Source organism: Epargyreus clarus, unplaced genomic scaffold (assembly GCF_041222505.1).
Source record: "Epargyreus clarus isolate Ecla_fem2 unplaced genomic scaffold, WU_Ecla_fem_2.2 ptg000009l, whole genome shotgun sequence".
In the NCBI taxonomy this organism is placed as follows: domain Eukaryota; kingdom Metazoa; phylum Arthropoda; class Insecta; order Lepidoptera; family Hesperiidae; genus Epargyreus; species Epargyreus clarus.
In genome coordinates, this window is record NW_027332217.1 from 14,948,746 (window position 1) to 14,967,550 (window position 18,805).

The window sequence follows — 18,805 nt, forward strand, 5'->3', positions numbered from 1 at the left end:
GGACTATGGCTTAATCCTTCTCATTATGAGAAGAGACGCGTGCCCAGCAGTGGGACAGTAATGGATTGTTGATGATGATGATCACGGTATTCACATCAAAAAGTAATAGCGTGATACGACCTCGAAGACACAAGTAATATTTCTTCTGCCTTCTACTTTTTATGTTTTGATGGATATGGTAAGGAAGCGGCACTAATTAGAGGCGTCCAACTTAGTCCTTAGTTAGTTAGGGGTCGCAACGCATATGTGGACGACCTCAGGTAGTACTTTCATACTAACTGGGATTGATTATAGAAGAATATGAATGGCAGTAGTCATATATCAATCGGTGCTTTTACACACTCGTTACTATTGTTAAAAACATGATTGTGAAACTCTCTTTTAACCATAACTGTCTTATACAGAAGGAGGTGCGGGCAGCTGGGGCGAGTGGTCAGCGTGGTCGGCGTGTCCCGCGCCAGCACACTGCTCCACGCGGACGCGAAGTCGCCATCGCTTCTGCGATTCACCACCACCGGCTTATGGAGCTAAGCATTGCGAGGTATTGCTATAATACACAAAAAAACAATAAAGATTTATTTCGATACTCGCGAACAGTCCGCCGAATAGCTCGCTGAACAATGGCGAATATGTAAGTACACCGCGGAGAACGGACGAGTGTCCTACCGAGTACCGCATGCGTAATGCACATAAATATAGTCCGCGTAAAACTGCTAGTCCGTTCTGTATATAGAAATGAGTCGCGTCGCCATAGCAAATTGTATGACTACACCTGCTCGCAACAACTTCAGAGCAGACTAGCAGTTTGGCGCGGACCATACTAGTAAATAATTTATTCCTACCGCATATACTTGCAGGACAGGTATGTAAACGTAGCATAAGACCTTAATAACATGTAATAATGATAAATATACTCGTATGGGTCAATCTTTACTCGCCGAATGCAAACGAATACAAATGCGTGCTTGTGTTTATTAGTGTCTACTCGGCGAGTATGTAAACCGACATTAATGGTATAAAATAATGAGAAGAAAAACATTAGTTAATTGATAATTTCTTTGTATATAGATGTTTTTAAAATCGTCCAGGCAGTTGTTTACCACGAGTGTCAATAAGGTCTTAATAACAAGACAAGATCGAACGTTATTAAAACATGAATACAGATAAAGGAAGTTTAATCTGTGATTCATTTTCTCGGCGTATTGTGTCTCGGATAAATGAAGAGATCATTTTAAGGGTAGCAAATAGCTGTCTATAGAAACTGAACAATTTCTTAATACAGCATCTGTAAACATCACTTTATTTAAAAAATCACAATGTGAGAAAAAATATCTACTTTGCAACTAATATTTTGTACACGTAAAAAACGTACCTAGTTTTAAAAAGAAATGATTTAAAATAATTTTACGTTTCTAAACGTTAATGACTATTTCATTTCTATGAATGTGCCCAATGTGCTCGGTTACCGTAGCGACCAATCAACGCAACGATTCACTTAGAAACTGTTTTGTCAATATTGGTGTGATCTACATTCGCGCATATTTTATTACTAACATAATTTTACTTTATTATTCGTATACTTTATTAAAATATGGCACCAAAAAAAGAGAAAAAGGGCAAAGAAGATGAAGGAGCAAAGGCGGGAGGAGCTTTCACAGAAGTAGAGAGAACATTTTTAGAACTTCAAGTTGCGGAATGTAACAGGAAGATAGCGAGACTCCGATCAGCTGTCGATGAATATGAGCTGCGTAATGAAGAATTGCAAAAAGCCTACGATAAGTTAGATGAGGACAGAGCGGATATTATTGCCTACTTGAAAAAGACTCTCAACTTAAAGAATGAAGAAAATAATGAATTAAAGGAGAAAGTTAAAGGACTTGAAGAAACAAGGGAGATAGAAACGGCACAATTTAAGGCAACAGTAAATGAATTGGAAAGAAATTTTACAATTATGAAAGATCAATTAACGTCTGAAAACAAGTTATTGGCCGGAAAATTAAATACCTTAGAGGAGTTTAGAGCAATTAGAGATGATTTGATGAGAAAATTTGAGAAACAAGAGCAAGCTTTTAAAGATCAAGAAATGAAATATAAAAGAGTTATCTACGATGCTGAGAAAAAGTTCGTAATTGGGAAAGACAAACTGAAAAAAGAAATGGAAGCTCGTCTTCTACAACTTGCACAAGACTTTCAAGATGCTACAGAACTTAGAATTGCTGCATCTACACATAGGGTAATCAGAGAAAATATAGCCATAAACAATGAATTGGATAATATTTTGTCTACACAGGCAAAGTTAGCAGATCAAAATGAGAAATATAAAGACAGCGAAAGAGCTGCTCGCGTTGCTATGGAGTTGGCAGAAGAAGAAAGGGACAAAGCTATCAATAAAACTATTGTTCAACTTAAAGTTATTGAACAATTAACTACCGCATTCCAAGACATGAAGAAAGAACAAGCACAATTAGAGAAAAAGAACTATGATTTCGATAATCTAGAAACAAAAATACAGAAACTTACTCGAGAAAATGAAAATTTGTCTCTACAAGTTCGAATATTAGAACAACATTTGCATGCCAAAATGAGTGATCAAAATAAAGCCACGGTAGCGTCTTCAAAAGTTATAAACGAGTGCGCAAAATTAAAGAGAGTCTTAAAAGAGGCAGCAATAGCAGTTCAAGCTGCATTAAAGTTGGACGATTGGTCCACAAAGGATCCCACGAGAGAAGTGATGGACAGACAAATATTATTATCACGTTTGCTTGATATCATAACACAATACCGTGAGATACAACGTACTGAGTCTCTTGATACGTTAGCATCATTTGGAAAGGTGTACGAGGAAGGCGATCTTGGTTTTATTCCCAAAGTGACTCCGAAGAAGTCGACAATATCTGCACCAGTTTCACACATATCAAGGGAGGCATCACTAAAAACCGATAGACGTACACCTTCGACGTCCATTCAATCAGAATCTGTTGGCAGTATTAAAACTATACCAAGTGTGAAACTAGTACCGCCGTCATCACTACCCCAATTGGTTGCAAAAGACAGTTTGCCATCTTTCGTCACTTCAACGAAGTCGAGCGTGAGTTCTAGCGTAGAACAAGAAGAAATTCCAGCAGAAGACATGACAATTGAAGAGCAACTGGCAGCTAGTAAATTGGAAATCCAGAAATCAATCCTAAAGGATCTAGCTTACTCGCAAATGGCGCTGGAATCTCAAGCAAAGATTGTGAGTGAACACGAGAAGATGAAATTATCAAAGTCGATTATCTTAGAAATGCCAGGTGAGGAAATGGAAGGCGAGCTTACGGAAGGACATACTGAAACTGAACATACAGAAGGTGAGCATGTGGATGAAGAAGGTGAAGAAATATCTAAGCATGAAGGAGAGGAAACTGAGAAAGAGGAAAAACCAGAGGAGTAGAGGTTAAGAATTAATGGTTTTATCATTAATTCGGGCATTAGTATGCCTAAATATATTTTTCTAAATTCATATTTTTAATGTTCAGATAACAATAAAATGTATTTTATTTTAAAACAGACACTCTTATTTTTCCCTTAGCCATAAATAATATTAAATAATTGTGTATGTATTTAATTTAGTAATTATAAATAGAACTATACAAAATATTTTTTAATTAATATATATTTTTTTAAACAAGTAAGTAAGTACGAGTAATATTGTCATTGTAGAGAATTGTTATTTACAATAGAAATGAAAACAATATGTACCCTAACTATGATTGCTTCGTATTTAATATCAGGTACTATTTATTACTCATTAAATTTCATATTTTATTCTAAACCAGGGTCCAGCAGTGGAGCTGGCAGCGTGTGAGTGCACGGAGCGACCTTGGGCCGGCGATTCCTCAGTGGTTGTCGCGGAGGTAGGGGCTGGGTGCCGCTGTGGCTGCGTGCTGCACCTGGCTCCGGCAGCTAGACTGCTAGCAGGGTCTGCTAGAGCCTGCCCGTCGAGATCCTTCTGGTTATTGCAGGTAGGGAATGCTTGTATAATCGCACAACTCGTGTAGTAGAAGTTCTATAAAGTTTAAAAACGTCAAGTAGTGTAGAGATATATATACTTTGGTGGCTGAATTTAACGTTACTGTCTTTCCAAATGCATGTTAAGTCGTTAGTAAAATATAAGAAAGTGAAAGTGAACTTAATTACAATAGTGAGAAAATACATTATTTTTAAAAGTGTATATGGAGCACATTTTACTTATAAATGTAACGAAAGTTTGGTTATAGCTTTGTTTGTTTTCTACCTTCTACCTAGCTTTGTTGTTTGGTTACCTACTATTATATTATTATTTCCATATATTATTGTAATATTTATATACGACTAGATAAACTAGTATTAAGAGTAACTTAGTCGAAACTGCCCAAGCCTAATAGCTCACAACGTAATAATCCGTCGCTATATCGCCACCGTAAAACAACGTCCGTGAAATGAGCTGCAAACAACGTGTAACTTTGTTATGATCTGCGACCTCCGCTGCCCGAGTGAGCTTTAAGCCACTTTAAACTCCAGTTGAGAATGTTAGTTTTAGACCGCGTCATCTACGAAATAATATGGAACGTCTATAGAATTAAATAAAGTTGATGAATCAATTTGTTAATCAAATAATTTTTTTAATCCTGACTGTGGTAAATTTGACCCATTTTTTTGCATGACACCTTTAAATTAAATCATCTTTAATATGCTGTATTTTTTACTATCTTCTGGATCTGGAGCTGTGTGAAATGCTTAGTCGATATTTTATATTCACATGTTGTTTCATGACATAATTATTTCAACCAGAGATTTACATTACTTCACTGCTGTATTTTAATTGAAATATGCATCTAAATTGGACAAGAAATCCTGACATAAAGGGTATTAAAATAAAAATCTACATATCTTTATGGGAGATACCCATAGCTTTCTTACTTTCAGTGCAATATTTTTAGAGAAAATAAATCATCTCGACGACACAGTTTATAAGACCTTCCTCCTTTTTATACAACAGTGGAGTATGATATTACAGTATTATTGTAGCATAAATAATAAATCAGAGTAAATCACTGCCTCGCATAAATCAAACTTATTACGTTCAGCGAGTCCGTGGCTTACTGTGAGATCTGATATTGCATAATATCTTGGCTGTCTTTAGTGTTAAATGTGTCTTTATTGCTTTACGCCCACTATTAATATTCAATCTATTGAGAATTGAGAATTATGAAATTTGAATGTTTTGGTTTTCCCACTTATCTTTGGATAAAAAACATGTTTGTTTTCACATTTTTTGAACGGTGAATCAACAAGTTGGTTTCGCTCGATGTAAAATCTATGTGGCAACCTATGGGATCGTATGGTTTCTCTAAAGGGTCGTAAAACATAGGGTCCCAAAATTAATGTCCGTCTAACATTTTGCCTGTCAAATTTCGACATTTGGCAGGCAAAAATTGGTGAAGATTGATTGATGATGAATAACGAGCGTAAATATTTAACTTAAAATAAAATAAAAATAAATATAATAAAACTTACTAATTAACTTGTTTTTATATGTCTCAATAACGCACGACACAATAAATACAAGCAAATGTGGAAAATCAAAATATTTTCCTTATTTATTTCGAGAAACATTTTGCACTAGGTGTTTATTTAATTACCTCGTCTACATGCGACCGTGGAATTGGATTAATTTATCTCCGCTCGCTTGAAATTGTAGCAAACATGCACTCAGCTGAAACTGTGCTTGAAAATCCTAATAGCACAGAACTTTAGTTGGTGAAACTTATATTGGATTTGTATCATCATCACCGGCCATCAAAACTCGCTTGGCTAGTACAAATTGAATCCTATTTTAACAAGTTGTTAGCTCCAGTTTGCGTTTCAGTTAAGCGCTCCTGGAATTGTTTGAGTGGTCGGATATTGAATTATACGTGGGAAACATTCGTAATTTTACACTGGAATTTAAGTTGTATGTACCGTACCTACTATTGTTTTTTTATTATATTTCGCTTGGAAATACATTTCATAAATTTCGTAAATTCAATTTAAATTTAAATGAATATTTGTAAGTGAAGGAGATAATGCATAAGTTAATAGAGTTCGTAGACGCTGATCTTCTTATCAAAGATAATCAGTCTTGCTTTGTTTTGTAAGAGCACACTTACAGAAGCACCTTTTAGGATTTCATTCAAGTACTTTAAATATATTGGAACTAAAATGTACATTGCATCACTCCTTAACATGATATTTACCTTCTTATAACTATTCTATGAAAAACAGTTACAACATGCGAGGATTAGAATGAATGATGACTTTTCATGTATTCACAGAAAAAATATAGATGCTGTACAATAGCGGGGATTATTCAGCTAAATCCAATTTGTTCTGTAAGTGTTTCTTTCTACAAACAACTCTGATTTGTTTTGATCCGAAAATAAGGGATATAAATCTGATTTTGTATGACTTGAAGACAAAAACCACTTTACAGATAAAGTTTTTGAGAAAGTAACGAGAAGGAAAACGTTTTTTAATAGTGAGAATACCTAAACCAGTGATAGCTTAGTGGTTAAGAAACGCGGCCTACAAAACAAATAAAAGTCTGTGCGCGGCCTCTTGATCGAGGCGTTCAAATCCCATACCTCCGATTTTTAAAAGTTATGTGCGTATTATAAATTAATTATCACTTACTTAAACGGCGAAGGACAACATCGTAATGAAACCTGCATATCTGAGAAATCTTAAAAAAATGTTTTCAGGTATGTGAAGTCTACCAATTCGCACTTGGCCAGCGCGGTGTGCTATGGCCTAATCCTTTTCATTCAGAGATGAAATTTAGATCTTTTCATTCCCGTGCCCAGCAATGATGATATTTTTTCTTCCACCAAACAATTCGAATCCGATTTCACGTAAACCGAAAACGAGAATGTCTTTAAAGAGCATCAAAGCATATTTTTATGTACACAAATCTGGGCTCGGAAGCGGGAATGGGCCAATTCCAATCCGATTGGCTTTCGATTAAGCAAATGAGTCTCGTTAAACAAGTCGAGTTCCACTGAAAAACCTGCTTAATCCCAATCCGTTAGCAGAATGGTGTTGAGATCTCTTCAACTAATTATTTGAATTGGGTCTCGGAGTTGTTTCGAAGCGGAGGGTTTTGTCTATCGTTTATTGTGCAGTTTGAATAAAATGTTTTGTTATGCAGTCTTTATGGGGTTTTTTTTTATATGATATAACAGACGAGCATGCAGTCCACCTGATGGTAAGTGGCTACTGCCGCCCATGGAATAAGATATTCCTACCTGAGATCAGCCACATATGCGCTGCTACCCCTGAGGACTAAGCTGGAACGCCTCGGAAAAGTATGTCTCCCTTACCACACCCTTCAAAACGGAACACAGCAGCGCCTAATACTGCTGTTATTAGGCAGAAATAGGTGTGGCGGTGGTGCCGCCGGAGTCGAACCACAAAGGGTTCTACCACCTTCAAAACAACCTGTTTACTGCATCTTTAGTTATGTTCCACTGTTAGACTTGTTACATTCCTGTCGACAATTGTGTAAAATTGGCAGTATACTCCGACTACACTCTGACTCGGAAGATTAGTGAAGAAAGGCATGGATAATCGGTTTTGGTTATTTTTCGATCGGTCCATGGGTCTCCAATAAGGCTAAATGTTCTACAATTATAACAATTGAGATCGATAACATACTTTCCGAAGCACTTAACTTTAGGTGTGCTGCATAATTTGCTACTGCAGTGGTAATATTGAAATAAGATTATTTGGCATTCCTGAGAGCTAAATTCAAAACCTTGGATTTTTTTCTTGTCACTAGCTTATCACACTCTTCATATATAATCAATCAGTTATTTATAACTTTACATATTTCTTCAGAATAAACATTTCAGTTACCATTATGTGATCGTACAAAATAATTAAAATCAGAATCGGAATCGTAAGTGAAATCGTGTCGAGATCACTTCAACTAATTACTACGACGGTTCTCAAAGTTGTTTCAAACGATCGGAACAGTTGGCAATTGGATGCTACGGAGTGTGTCGTTTGCACTTCAATTAGAACTTAGCGGCGATCCGTATCGTTGGATATCACGGGTTATCTATACTTTTGATCTTCTTACAGAGTGAAATCGTGAAATGTTTATAAGTGTTAAGGTAAAATGAAATATATACTTTTTGTGTAATAACAACGATTATTAACATTGATTCCTTAACGTTGAGAATTGTCTACCAGGCAGACAAAAACTTGCCAGAATATTTTGGAAAAACATCTAATGATCTATTATAGGAAAGATAAAAAAATGTAGTACAATTTATTAATATTTTAATACTAGCTTAGAACATTTTATAGTTATTCAAAGATTTTCCTTAAAAATATTTTTTAACTCTTAAAAAGTTACATTCTAAGATACGAAAGGGCAATGAAAACCAGGTGCGAACACTAGTTTATAATTAAAACTCAAGTCAATTTAGCTCAGGCCCAACCTTGTTTGTTGCCTAACAAATGGGTTTACAAAGATAGCTTAGTTTCAGGCCGTATTAGAATACTATTGATCCTTGGGTCTAACGCAAACAGCCTAGATCTCTGAGATGCTAATGAAGTGTAGCCATTTGATTAAACATTCTGCGGGTACACGAACTGATACCTAAACAGTGATGTTAAATATTTCGGCTTTGGTAATATAGTCAAAGGAAGACATACGACATTCGCTCGCTACTCATATTTCAATATTTAACTATGAAAGATCGTATTCCACAATATCTCCTAAAAAGAAATAGTCAAACGTCGATTTTTTAAAGGCAAAACTTGGATAGATTGTATATTAATAACAAGAATCCATCACGAGATAAATAAAAAGTAACAAAAGAAATAATATTAAAAATATAAGATAAAACAAAGAAAAAACACAAACATTAAGGAAAGCTTAGGATGACAAATGAATACTTGTAAATTTGTTAAAAGAAATGAAGAATCGTTTAAAAGATAGATTTTCTGTACAAGTCTAAATAAGTTTAGTTTCCGGAAAATGAAGTCTCCTGTTTCTCTGCAAATAGGGACTTCATTCGGGAAAAACAGCTCCCCGGAGTGCCGTATCTTAGTTTTTTTATGGGAAGGAAATGAGAATATAACTTTAAAGTTTCATTTATGAGCACATTATATTCTTGACATATCTCTTCCTTTCTGCCTAATTACATTCTTCTGTGGTTGGACTCCGGCGGCACCAATTCGACAATTTCTGCCTAATAATGACAATGTTAAGTGCTGTTGTGTTCTGGTTTGAAGGGCGTGGTATGAGAGACATACTTTTTCAAGTGAAGGGGCAGCAGCACATCTGTCGCTATCTAATCTAATGTTTTCTGGGGTCGATTACAGATGTCCATGGGCGGTAGTAGTCATTTTTCATAAGATGGACTCCATGCTCGTCTACTACTTCTGTATTATAAAAACCAAACTAAGCTGAAACAGGTATATTTTGCGCCTCCAAACTCTACATTTAAAGTACCTAGAACTATTATTATTTCAATAATCATACAATGTTAATTACCAATATTCGCTATTCTGTTGAAATGCGCGATACCATATTGTGGTTAAACCACATAACTATTCGAGTTAAACAGTTAACTGAACACGACTGTGATTACTGGAGTGTCGTTTATTGCTATTATCCAGACGAGATATTTCGATCAAACTCCTTTGAAAATACGAGCCTTTAAAGCTTAAATATTTAACACTAATTGTGTTGCATATTTCGACCATGTTTGTTAAATATATTCGTCTGTATCAATATCATAAATGGTGCCTGCCAACCATTATAACATCTATAGTATATAATTGAAATATAATCGTAATCATCTTTGAAGTTGTTCTATTTTAAGGCTATTTTAATCGCCAATGTGCATCGTAATGCGATTTGAAATAAAAGTGAAGTGGTTGTGCGTGACGTGACGTGACGTAACGTGAATCATTATATAAATATAGTATAAATCGCTTGTGTTGTAACCTAACCTAACCTAACCTCACCTGGTATAGGGCGCGTAACCACCGCCACATCAGACTCTGCATAAATTTATTTTGCTCATCTCCCGCATTTTATGTCCACAACGAATGATTAATTCATCCAATTTTTACCTACCAAAGATCAAAATGTGATAATGTCTAGTATACATAAATTGTCAAATACTACTACTAGTATTAGTACTATCTATCAAAAACATTGGATAGATTTATTATTAATAACCGACCTTAGACACTTTACAATATTCATGGAGAAAGCGAATGACGTTATTCTAAGACTCATTTCCATTTGAACCTTTATAACATTTTCGGCAAATCCGTCGTGTGATTAAAAGGGCCACGTAATTTAATCGCTCGAATGAGCGATCACATTTTTCCGCTGACCCGACCCCACTTACCGCGGTCACTGAATATCTTTCTTTCTTTCTAACAGAATAAGTATCCACTGAAGGAATAATTCTCAAGTTGAACGGATACTGAGAAGTAAAACCTATTCTTATGCCCTTGGGCCGGATGAAGGGAAATGGCTTCATAAATGTAAGAATTCCTAAATAGCTCTATAATAGTAAAATCTATATTAGGATTTTTTTAATTTATTCGTTTTCTCATTCTTTTGATCAAGTGTAGCTCGAGTGTAAGTAAATGTTTCAAAATTCTAGTTACGCAGCTTCATCAAAGTTATTCGTTATGTTATTCTGGGGATAAGCATATTCCGCCTGCGTGTTCCAAAGTTTGCGATTCTTCGATTTTTACCCAGAAATGTTTAAACAAAATTCTCATCAACATCGTAACTGTTTAAGACAGTTTCAATGTTAACAAATTAATTATTAATAAACTGACAAACAACCAGGCAACCAAGTTGTTGTAGCTTGCGAGGCATGTAAGTTTGAAATTGTGAAATATTTTCTTCTAAGAAGTGCTACTTCAATTACTGAAGGTTGGCAGTTAACGTACTTAACAAAGGCCTTTCTGTCTGTCTCTTGCGAGGCTAAACAGTTTAACGACACTCGAAATTCCTGGCCTCTTTCGGATGTTTCTGAAATAAAATTTCCGCCTCTTTTCGACATTACTTTTGTAGCGGGTGACATTCCCCAAATGTGTATCTTAACGGAAAACGACTCATACTTCAATATTAACCTTAAGACTACTTTATCAGGCAGAAGAAGGGCTTGCAGTCCGACTTCGCTTCGAAGCCGTGAAACTGCCTTGCGTGGGGCAGGCGCTGCGGGCGCGTGATGGAGACTCCCTTGGGTCCCCTCTGCTCGCCTCCTGGGATGGACCTGATTCTTCTGCTACGGTAAGAAATCCTAAACGTAATTTAGCCAAAGCTCTAAAAGATAGCTGCCATCAGTATCAGACAAAAAGCTTGGTTTTGTAATTCGAAGGAAACAATAATGTATGATTAGCCTCAGGAACACTTTTATGCTACTTGACTTAGATACAAGTGTTTGTATTATATTGACCTTAATCTTTGAAGAAAAATGGAGGAATTCTTACTATTAAGTATATGTTCTATAATGTACTGAGTATTTTAATTAGTTTTCTAGTTAATCTTTAAACATTTTACTTGACATTTAAAGTTACCATAACCAAGTAGTTTCTGTTAGATTATTGTACGTATAATAAAATAAGACAAAATTATAAACTGAATTGTAACGAGACACAATTTTGCAGACAAGCGAAGTGGAAACAACAACTGACAGTACAGGGGTGGTGGAGGTGGCGGGTGGTCGTCACATTCTTGTGGAACTCCGATCTGGAGACACCAGCGAGCGGTGCGCTGGTGGCTTCCTCGCTCATGCCACTCAAATAGGTAACCTTCATTTCTTTGGACAAGCATCTGTATGCGATATATTTTATTCCTATCCTATTCGTATTTTGAAGGGGGTAGAACCCTTTGTGGTTCGACTCCGGCGGCACCACCGCCACACCTATTTCTACCTAATAACAGCAGTGTTAGGCGCTGCTGTGTTCCATTTGAAGGGTATGGTAAGGGAGACAGACTTTTCCGAGGCGTTCCAGCTTAGTCCTCAGGGGTAGCGGCGCATCTGTGGCCGACCTCAGGTAGGAATATCTAATCCTATCTGGGGTTGATTACAGATGTCCATGGGCGGCAGTAGCCACTTACCATCAGGTGGACTGCATGCTCGTCTGCTACTCTTATATTATGAAAAAAATTTATCTCATGTTTTAATCTTGTTAGAAGTTTGCTCCTTTCATTATTATCCTACTTGTATGTATATCCTACTGGTATCCTAAAGGTAAGTAGAATCCTTATTTATCAATTTTGGAAGCACCAACGTCTTACCTATTTTTACGTAATAATAGTAGTGTTAAGAGATGCTGTGTATATATACCATAGGTACATATATGACCTGTTCCAACTTTGTTCTCAGTGTTAGCAACGCATATATTTCCAACCTCAGCTAATTGACATTCTAATCTTATCTTAAATTTATTACAAGTGTTTATAGGTGGCAGTGATGTTAAGTATACTGTACCTATGTTATCCTTGTACATAAAAAAACCCTCTGTCTTAATAAGCAAACACTTCACATACATTATACTTTGTGTGGAAGGTATTAAAGCCTTGGAGTACATAATAACTTAACAGTCTATAAATCAAAGTTTCAAGGCGTGGATTAAGAACAAACTTAGCGATATGGAAGTTAGAAAAGTGGTTAGTGGGGGTGAAGTGTTAGAGAAGTTAATCTGTTATATGCAAAACTTTAAATCACCATTTAACTACCCTGGATATTTATATGTTTGCCCTGAATTCCATATTACTTGAGTCAGTTTCGAGTCGCTTGATAATAAAACTTACATAAGTCTTGTCTATACTTATAATAAATCTGTAGAGAGGTCAATTCTGTACATGAAATATATTTCCAAAATAACTATTAGGGGGTGATTAGGGATCGATACCAAAAATGCAATCAGTAAAATTTTTGTCTGTCTGTCTGTCGGTCTGTCGGTCTGTCCGTATAACCATTATAAAAACAAAAAATACTCGACGGATTTTAACGAAACTTGGTATAATTATTTTTCATACTCCTGAGCTGGTTATAGTATACTTTTCATCACGCTACAATAAATAGGAGCAGAGCAGTGAAGGGAAATGTTGGGAAAACGGGAGAAGTTACTCCATTTTTTAAGCTTTCGTCGCGTGTGAAACCTTAATGGTTAAAGCTACACAGAAATGATGTATGATGGAAATGTTCTCCTTAAAATTATCTAAAAAATATCCCATGACAGCATATGTCCATCTTTTATGGTTGACTCACAATAACACGTGTAACTCCCGATAGCTTAGCAGTTCGAAGCTTTTGGGATTATATTTGTCTACTCCTACGTTTATAACACTCTCAGTCATCCCTAATTTAAAAAGTTGTGATAAAAGATAAGGGTTGATTAATTTTTTTTTTTTTTTATTTATATGGCAACACAACGTTTGCCGGGTCCAGCTAGTTTATAATATAAGAGTAACCATCTGGCTACGTGGCTACTATCGCCCATGAACATATGTTATTAACCCCAGATAAGATTACAGTCTTACCTCGTATTTACGAATGGCAGTGGTGCCGTCGGAGTCTATAGACGATACCATAGAGGATTCTACCAATTTTAAAAGTCTTCCGTTTTGCCCTATTCTGTCATGACCACAGCGTTTCGGCTGTTCCCATTTTCACCAGCACTTGTCATCAGGACAGGATATTTACTTTAAATCATGTGCACTATTCTCTACAGCTAATGTGACAATAAAACGTACTATTACATTACAACAGTTTAGAAGATCTTAATCGTGGTACTGACAACAGTGAGCGAGCATCAGATTTTCGAAATCGTCAATCAGTATTGATGGTTAATCAACAATTCCCGTTTTGCCTTAAGATGTAACACCAATCCCTTTTCGTACATCGATAAGTCTATCAAAGCTCCAAGCTCTAACGGTTTACGGTAACTGACTGTGGATGGCTCTTTGGGGGAAACGAAAGAGCTTAGTTTAACGATTGGGCTGTTTCGACGATGTTTTGTAGTGGGTGGAGTGGAGGGAAGTATTTCGTCAACAATACAAGGTGTAACAAGTGTAACAGAATTTGGAAAGATCTTTGATGGCAGCCTCTTTTTGATAACTGTGAGTTTAACTTTAATAATACTTTATGATAAGACGCCCACGTTTAGTTATTCTTGAATGTTCGTATTTTGGCAAATAAATGAATAGCGTCATCAGTGCCCTCATTAAGATCAAAATATATGTAAGAAATTGTTTGATCCTTTGAAATGAAGCATGTTCTTTGGAGATCGACGTTTACAAGATTCTTTGAAATTAAATGGTTGCAGTAAAAGGCGGTAAAAGGAAAAATAGTTGCAATTTATTAAGACCACTATCATGTTCCAAAAGGGACAGATTAAACCTTTGTTTGTATCGCTAAATAGCAGGCATTTAGTTTTGTTGGACAGCTTAAAACTTCAGCCAATCGGGATATACCCACAATTCACACAAAATATTAACCCCGAACTGTTGTAGATATCTTGACGAAACAAACACTAAGTCGGTTTCAGAATTAGTACTCGTATGTCCTCTATGAAACTATTATCTTAATTTGAACATCGAACTAACAAGACGTTAAATTTCAGTAACATTTATCTAAGTAACTAAGATTAGTAAGTAAAGATATAATAGTATTAAATATTTTATTGCATATAAATTATAAGATTTTTAGAAGGGCATTGAGTCCTCATTGCCGTATCCACCGAGCTGCTAAGTGCGAATTGAGTAGTACTTCACATACATTTGAAAACATTTTTCAGAGGGATTTGTACCTGGGACTCTACGATCAAGTGGCAGAGTTTTTTAACAACTGAGCTGACTGTTTTAGAAGCCAAAACATAGACTGAATAATAGACAAGGAGAATCAATGAGTTAAATTTTGAAGGTCCAAGACTACCTATGAAGTGAATTAGATTCTATAGACTTAATCAGTCATGTACGAGAGAGCCAAATTGTTTCCTACATCCTACCCTAGGTATATAGATATCTGGTGCCCAAATTCAATATGCTGGCCAGACCACAATCCCTTGCGCGCTCCAATAGTTTTGTTTCTACGTTTATGAACCCTCTCGGTCAGATTCGTGAATTTACGGGCCGTGTATGTTCTGTATGTTTCATATGTCGGGGGTTTATTTTCTGGTAAACGTTCCCATAACCAATGCTCGACATGATTGTAAGGAATTCGGGTTTCTGTATGACGAAGTTTTGTTTTTCATGTTTCGTCTTTGATGAAGGTACTAGTATCTAGAAATATTTTTTGGTTTGCCTTTTGACTTATATATTTTCGTGTGTTATAGTGCCTACTTACATCTAAGTCACGAATGTTAACTTTTTTTTTTATAAACTAAAATGTTTTGGAAGCTTCTCATGATGAGATTAAAAATTATTATATAACTTAAATATGCAATACATAAGTGCTTATTGTTGGCAAAAAACGTTATGGTCTTCGCTGACCGAAAAAGTATCATAACCCGAAACTAATACGAGCAAACTATTTCGGTTAACCAAATTAATTATATAGAACTAGTGGTGCCCGCTGCTTCGCCGCATTTTAAAGAAATAATATGACATACATAAAACGGAAAATTTGTACCTCCATTGTAATGACAGTGGTACCATCTGTCGAAAATTGGTCTTACCAACTCCCAAACCCTCGTGGACTCTTGGAAAACAACTTTGCTAAAGATCATCACTTGATCAAATGCATAGTTTCCGATACTATAACTACTTAGGAATTAAAAATGAATTAAAAAAGCCCTTTTTCCACGGACTAAATTGTGAATCAAAACCATTTTCAAGTCCCCTTGAACACACACAACAAATTTCATCAAAATCAGTCCTGTCGTTTAGGAGGAGTTCAGTGACATACACACGCACATAAGAAATATATATATAAAGATAGAAAAAGAATATCAAGTATTATTTGTGTCCAGAATCGATCCGCAACACATCAGCGGCGTGGGCTCGGGCGAGCACCGCGGCGTGGTGGCGCGGCGGTGGCGGCGCGAGGGCGGCGGCTGCAGCACTCGCTGCTCTAGCGGCCCTGGCTGCCTTAGTTCTTGCTGCTCATTCTGCGCATAGGACCAGGGCGTACCATCGGGCGGCGGATAAGGAGTCCCTTACTGACAGTGACGGTGAGAATCTTTTGTTAAAGTCACTTGATGTTTAGCACCAATACCTGCGCTGGTGCTTGCTGCTCACTCTGCGCATAGGACCAGGGCGTACTATCGCGCGGCGGAGAAGGAGTCACTTACTGATAGTGATGGTGAGACTCTCTTGTTATTGTAGGATATTTTTCAACTATACTTTATGCACTCTATAAGTATTTTGAGATTTTCTCCCTGTGTAAGTGATCAACTATTAAATGGATGAACCGATTTTACTGGATCTTATCCTTTGATAACTGCTTCATTGATGTTATATGGGATAAATTAATTATTATTATATAATCAGTGCTGACACTGTAATTTGTTGCTAAATACAGAAATTTCAGTGCAGCATTGATCATAGTAATAATTTAGATGAAATGATATTGTTTTGTTCATGTAAACTCGATTTTTAAGACGTTTATCCTATCTTGACTTTGCTTTTCTAAAAATCCCTTTTGTTTCAGCCTGCTCAGCGTCTTTGGAGATGGGCAGCGCGGTGTCCAGCTCTAGAAGTACCCTGCTGTCAGAAGTTGTTGGCGGGGGCGTTTCCTTGCGTAGACTTCTTCCAGGGCGCACACGACACACCAGGCTGAGGGACTCTGATCGTACTTCAGAGCATGTGGAACAGAGGTTAGTTACTATTGAGATACCAGAGAATGTTTAAATGTTAATCGTTTTTATTAGAAAGGTTACTAATAAAAACGATTAACATTTAAACACAGTACAGGATATTACTATTAATGTTCATCGTTCACCAAAAACACATATCTACTTGGTGTGAGGTAACTCAGTTTCCACAATTTACTGTTTTGCAAGTTATTGCATTATGTTTGGCAAGGTTGTAAGAAATATACGTCGTCGAGATGGTCTGAAATCGGATTTAATGACAATGAATTTAATTATATTTTCCAAAGTAACCTTTATTGGAATAAATTCAAACAAGTTAGTCTTGGAATGAAAAAGAAAAAGTCAGTTCAAGACTTTTGGAAATTATTCCATACATCTATTATTTTAAATATATAAAAGGTTAAATATAAATATTTTAAAAATGATAAAATTGTTTTATTAAATACCATGCAATAAGAATTAATAAAATTATAAACTAATATCAGTAATATAAAAAAAACTGTGAAGAAAGTCATTGACATAAGCATCGATGATGAAAGTACTACTGTACAAACCATAAACGTCGAGTTTTGTCTCTGATTTTCCAGTATTTGCTGTCAGGCGACGCGCGCTGAATTTAAAATACTGCCGATCCTTTTTCAGTTCCGATTGTGGCCAGTACTTGATAGGCGGAATTCGTTTTCAGTTTGCATCGAAAAGAAAAATGCAATTTCAATTTCACACTGTGTGTTCTGGCAAAAGTGGAAAGGTCAACAATAACTTTTTGGGTATTCGCATCTGAAGGAAATGAGTACGCTACAACGCTTTTCTGTTCGCATATTTTTCTAAAAGTCTTTTTAAATTGCAAATTTTTGATACTTTTATATGTATATAGGGTTTACTGCAGAATCAGGTATTGATTAAAATTTTAACATTTTTGTATGGAATAAATATTTTAATAAATATACAGGTACATCTGTTAAATCTTTCTATACGCGTTTCGCCAAATACTGGAGTCCTTTAATGATGCATCATCGTTTTTCTACTATACACAGATAAGTACCCAGTCTCATTCTATATATATAAAAGTAAATCAGTTAATAGATAAAAAAAGGAAAATTGATAGCTAGTAGGTAAATGGTGGAGGACACGATATACTGGTATCTTGACTACTGAGTCAAATTTTATTGCAGGACTTATTTTGAAAACATCTGTCACAGGTTGGACACTAACTCGTGTCTATCTTCCTTCACTATTTGATATAATGGTAGAATATATAAACCTTCCTCTGTTGTGGGTCAGTGCCTAATAACACGAAGAGATGCAGCCGAGACTTTATAAATAAAATTTACTTTCACAAGAGACCGATCAAAGTGAGTGCTCAAACAAACGAAATAAAAACAGTAATAAGTACATTAGTGCTTAGCTCAAAGCTCTGAGGAAGCTCTCTTAGAAGCACAATTAGCGAGCGATTGTCGCTATTGTTTGTGCACGTACGGGAGGGAAGAGCTTATGTGAAATACAATAATTGAAAGAAAAAACGGGAGCTTTTCTCTAGGGTTGCACTAAAAGCTTTGTATAGATGGATCGTGAATTTAATTTTCTGATGAAAATAAAATGTAAAATGTAGAAGTATTTTAATGTAGGTACTATTTTAAGGACGAACAACCAACACATTTTTGCAAAACACATAATATACGGGTAGCAAAATATATATAACTTAATTTTATGGATTTAAAATATAATCCAGATCCAGATCAGATCAAAATTTTATCATTTTAAAATATGATCACACAATCATCCAGATCAGATCAAAAACCCAAATTTACTATTTTATATGTGTATCCCATAGGATTGTACATCTGCGTGTCAGATAATGTCTTATGTCTCCAACGAAGATTTTTAATTTGAACACAACTTTTGATAGATGTAATAGATATTCACAACAAAATGACTCTCTTATATC

The 18,805-nt window shown here is 35.8% G+C and overlaps 1 protein-coding gene across 1 annotated transcript in view; it reads left to right on the plus strand.

Moving 5' to 3' along the window:
• Nucleotides 1-18,805, plus strand: part of gogo (thrombospondin-1 like protein golden goal) — a 238,814-nt gene that overhangs the window by 208,126 nt on the left and 11,883 nt on the right. Inside the window, 7 exon segments of the mRNA XM_073076862.1 lie at nt 405-549; nt 1,531-3,454; nt 3,813-4,001; nt 11,189-11,329; nt 11,707-11,845; nt 16,018-16,218; nt 16,698-16,863. Coding sequence (XP_072932963.1) covers nt 405-549; nt 1,531-3,454; nt 3,813-4,001; nt 11,189-11,329; nt 11,707-11,845; nt 16,018-16,218; nt 16,698-16,863 — 2,905 coding nt within the window.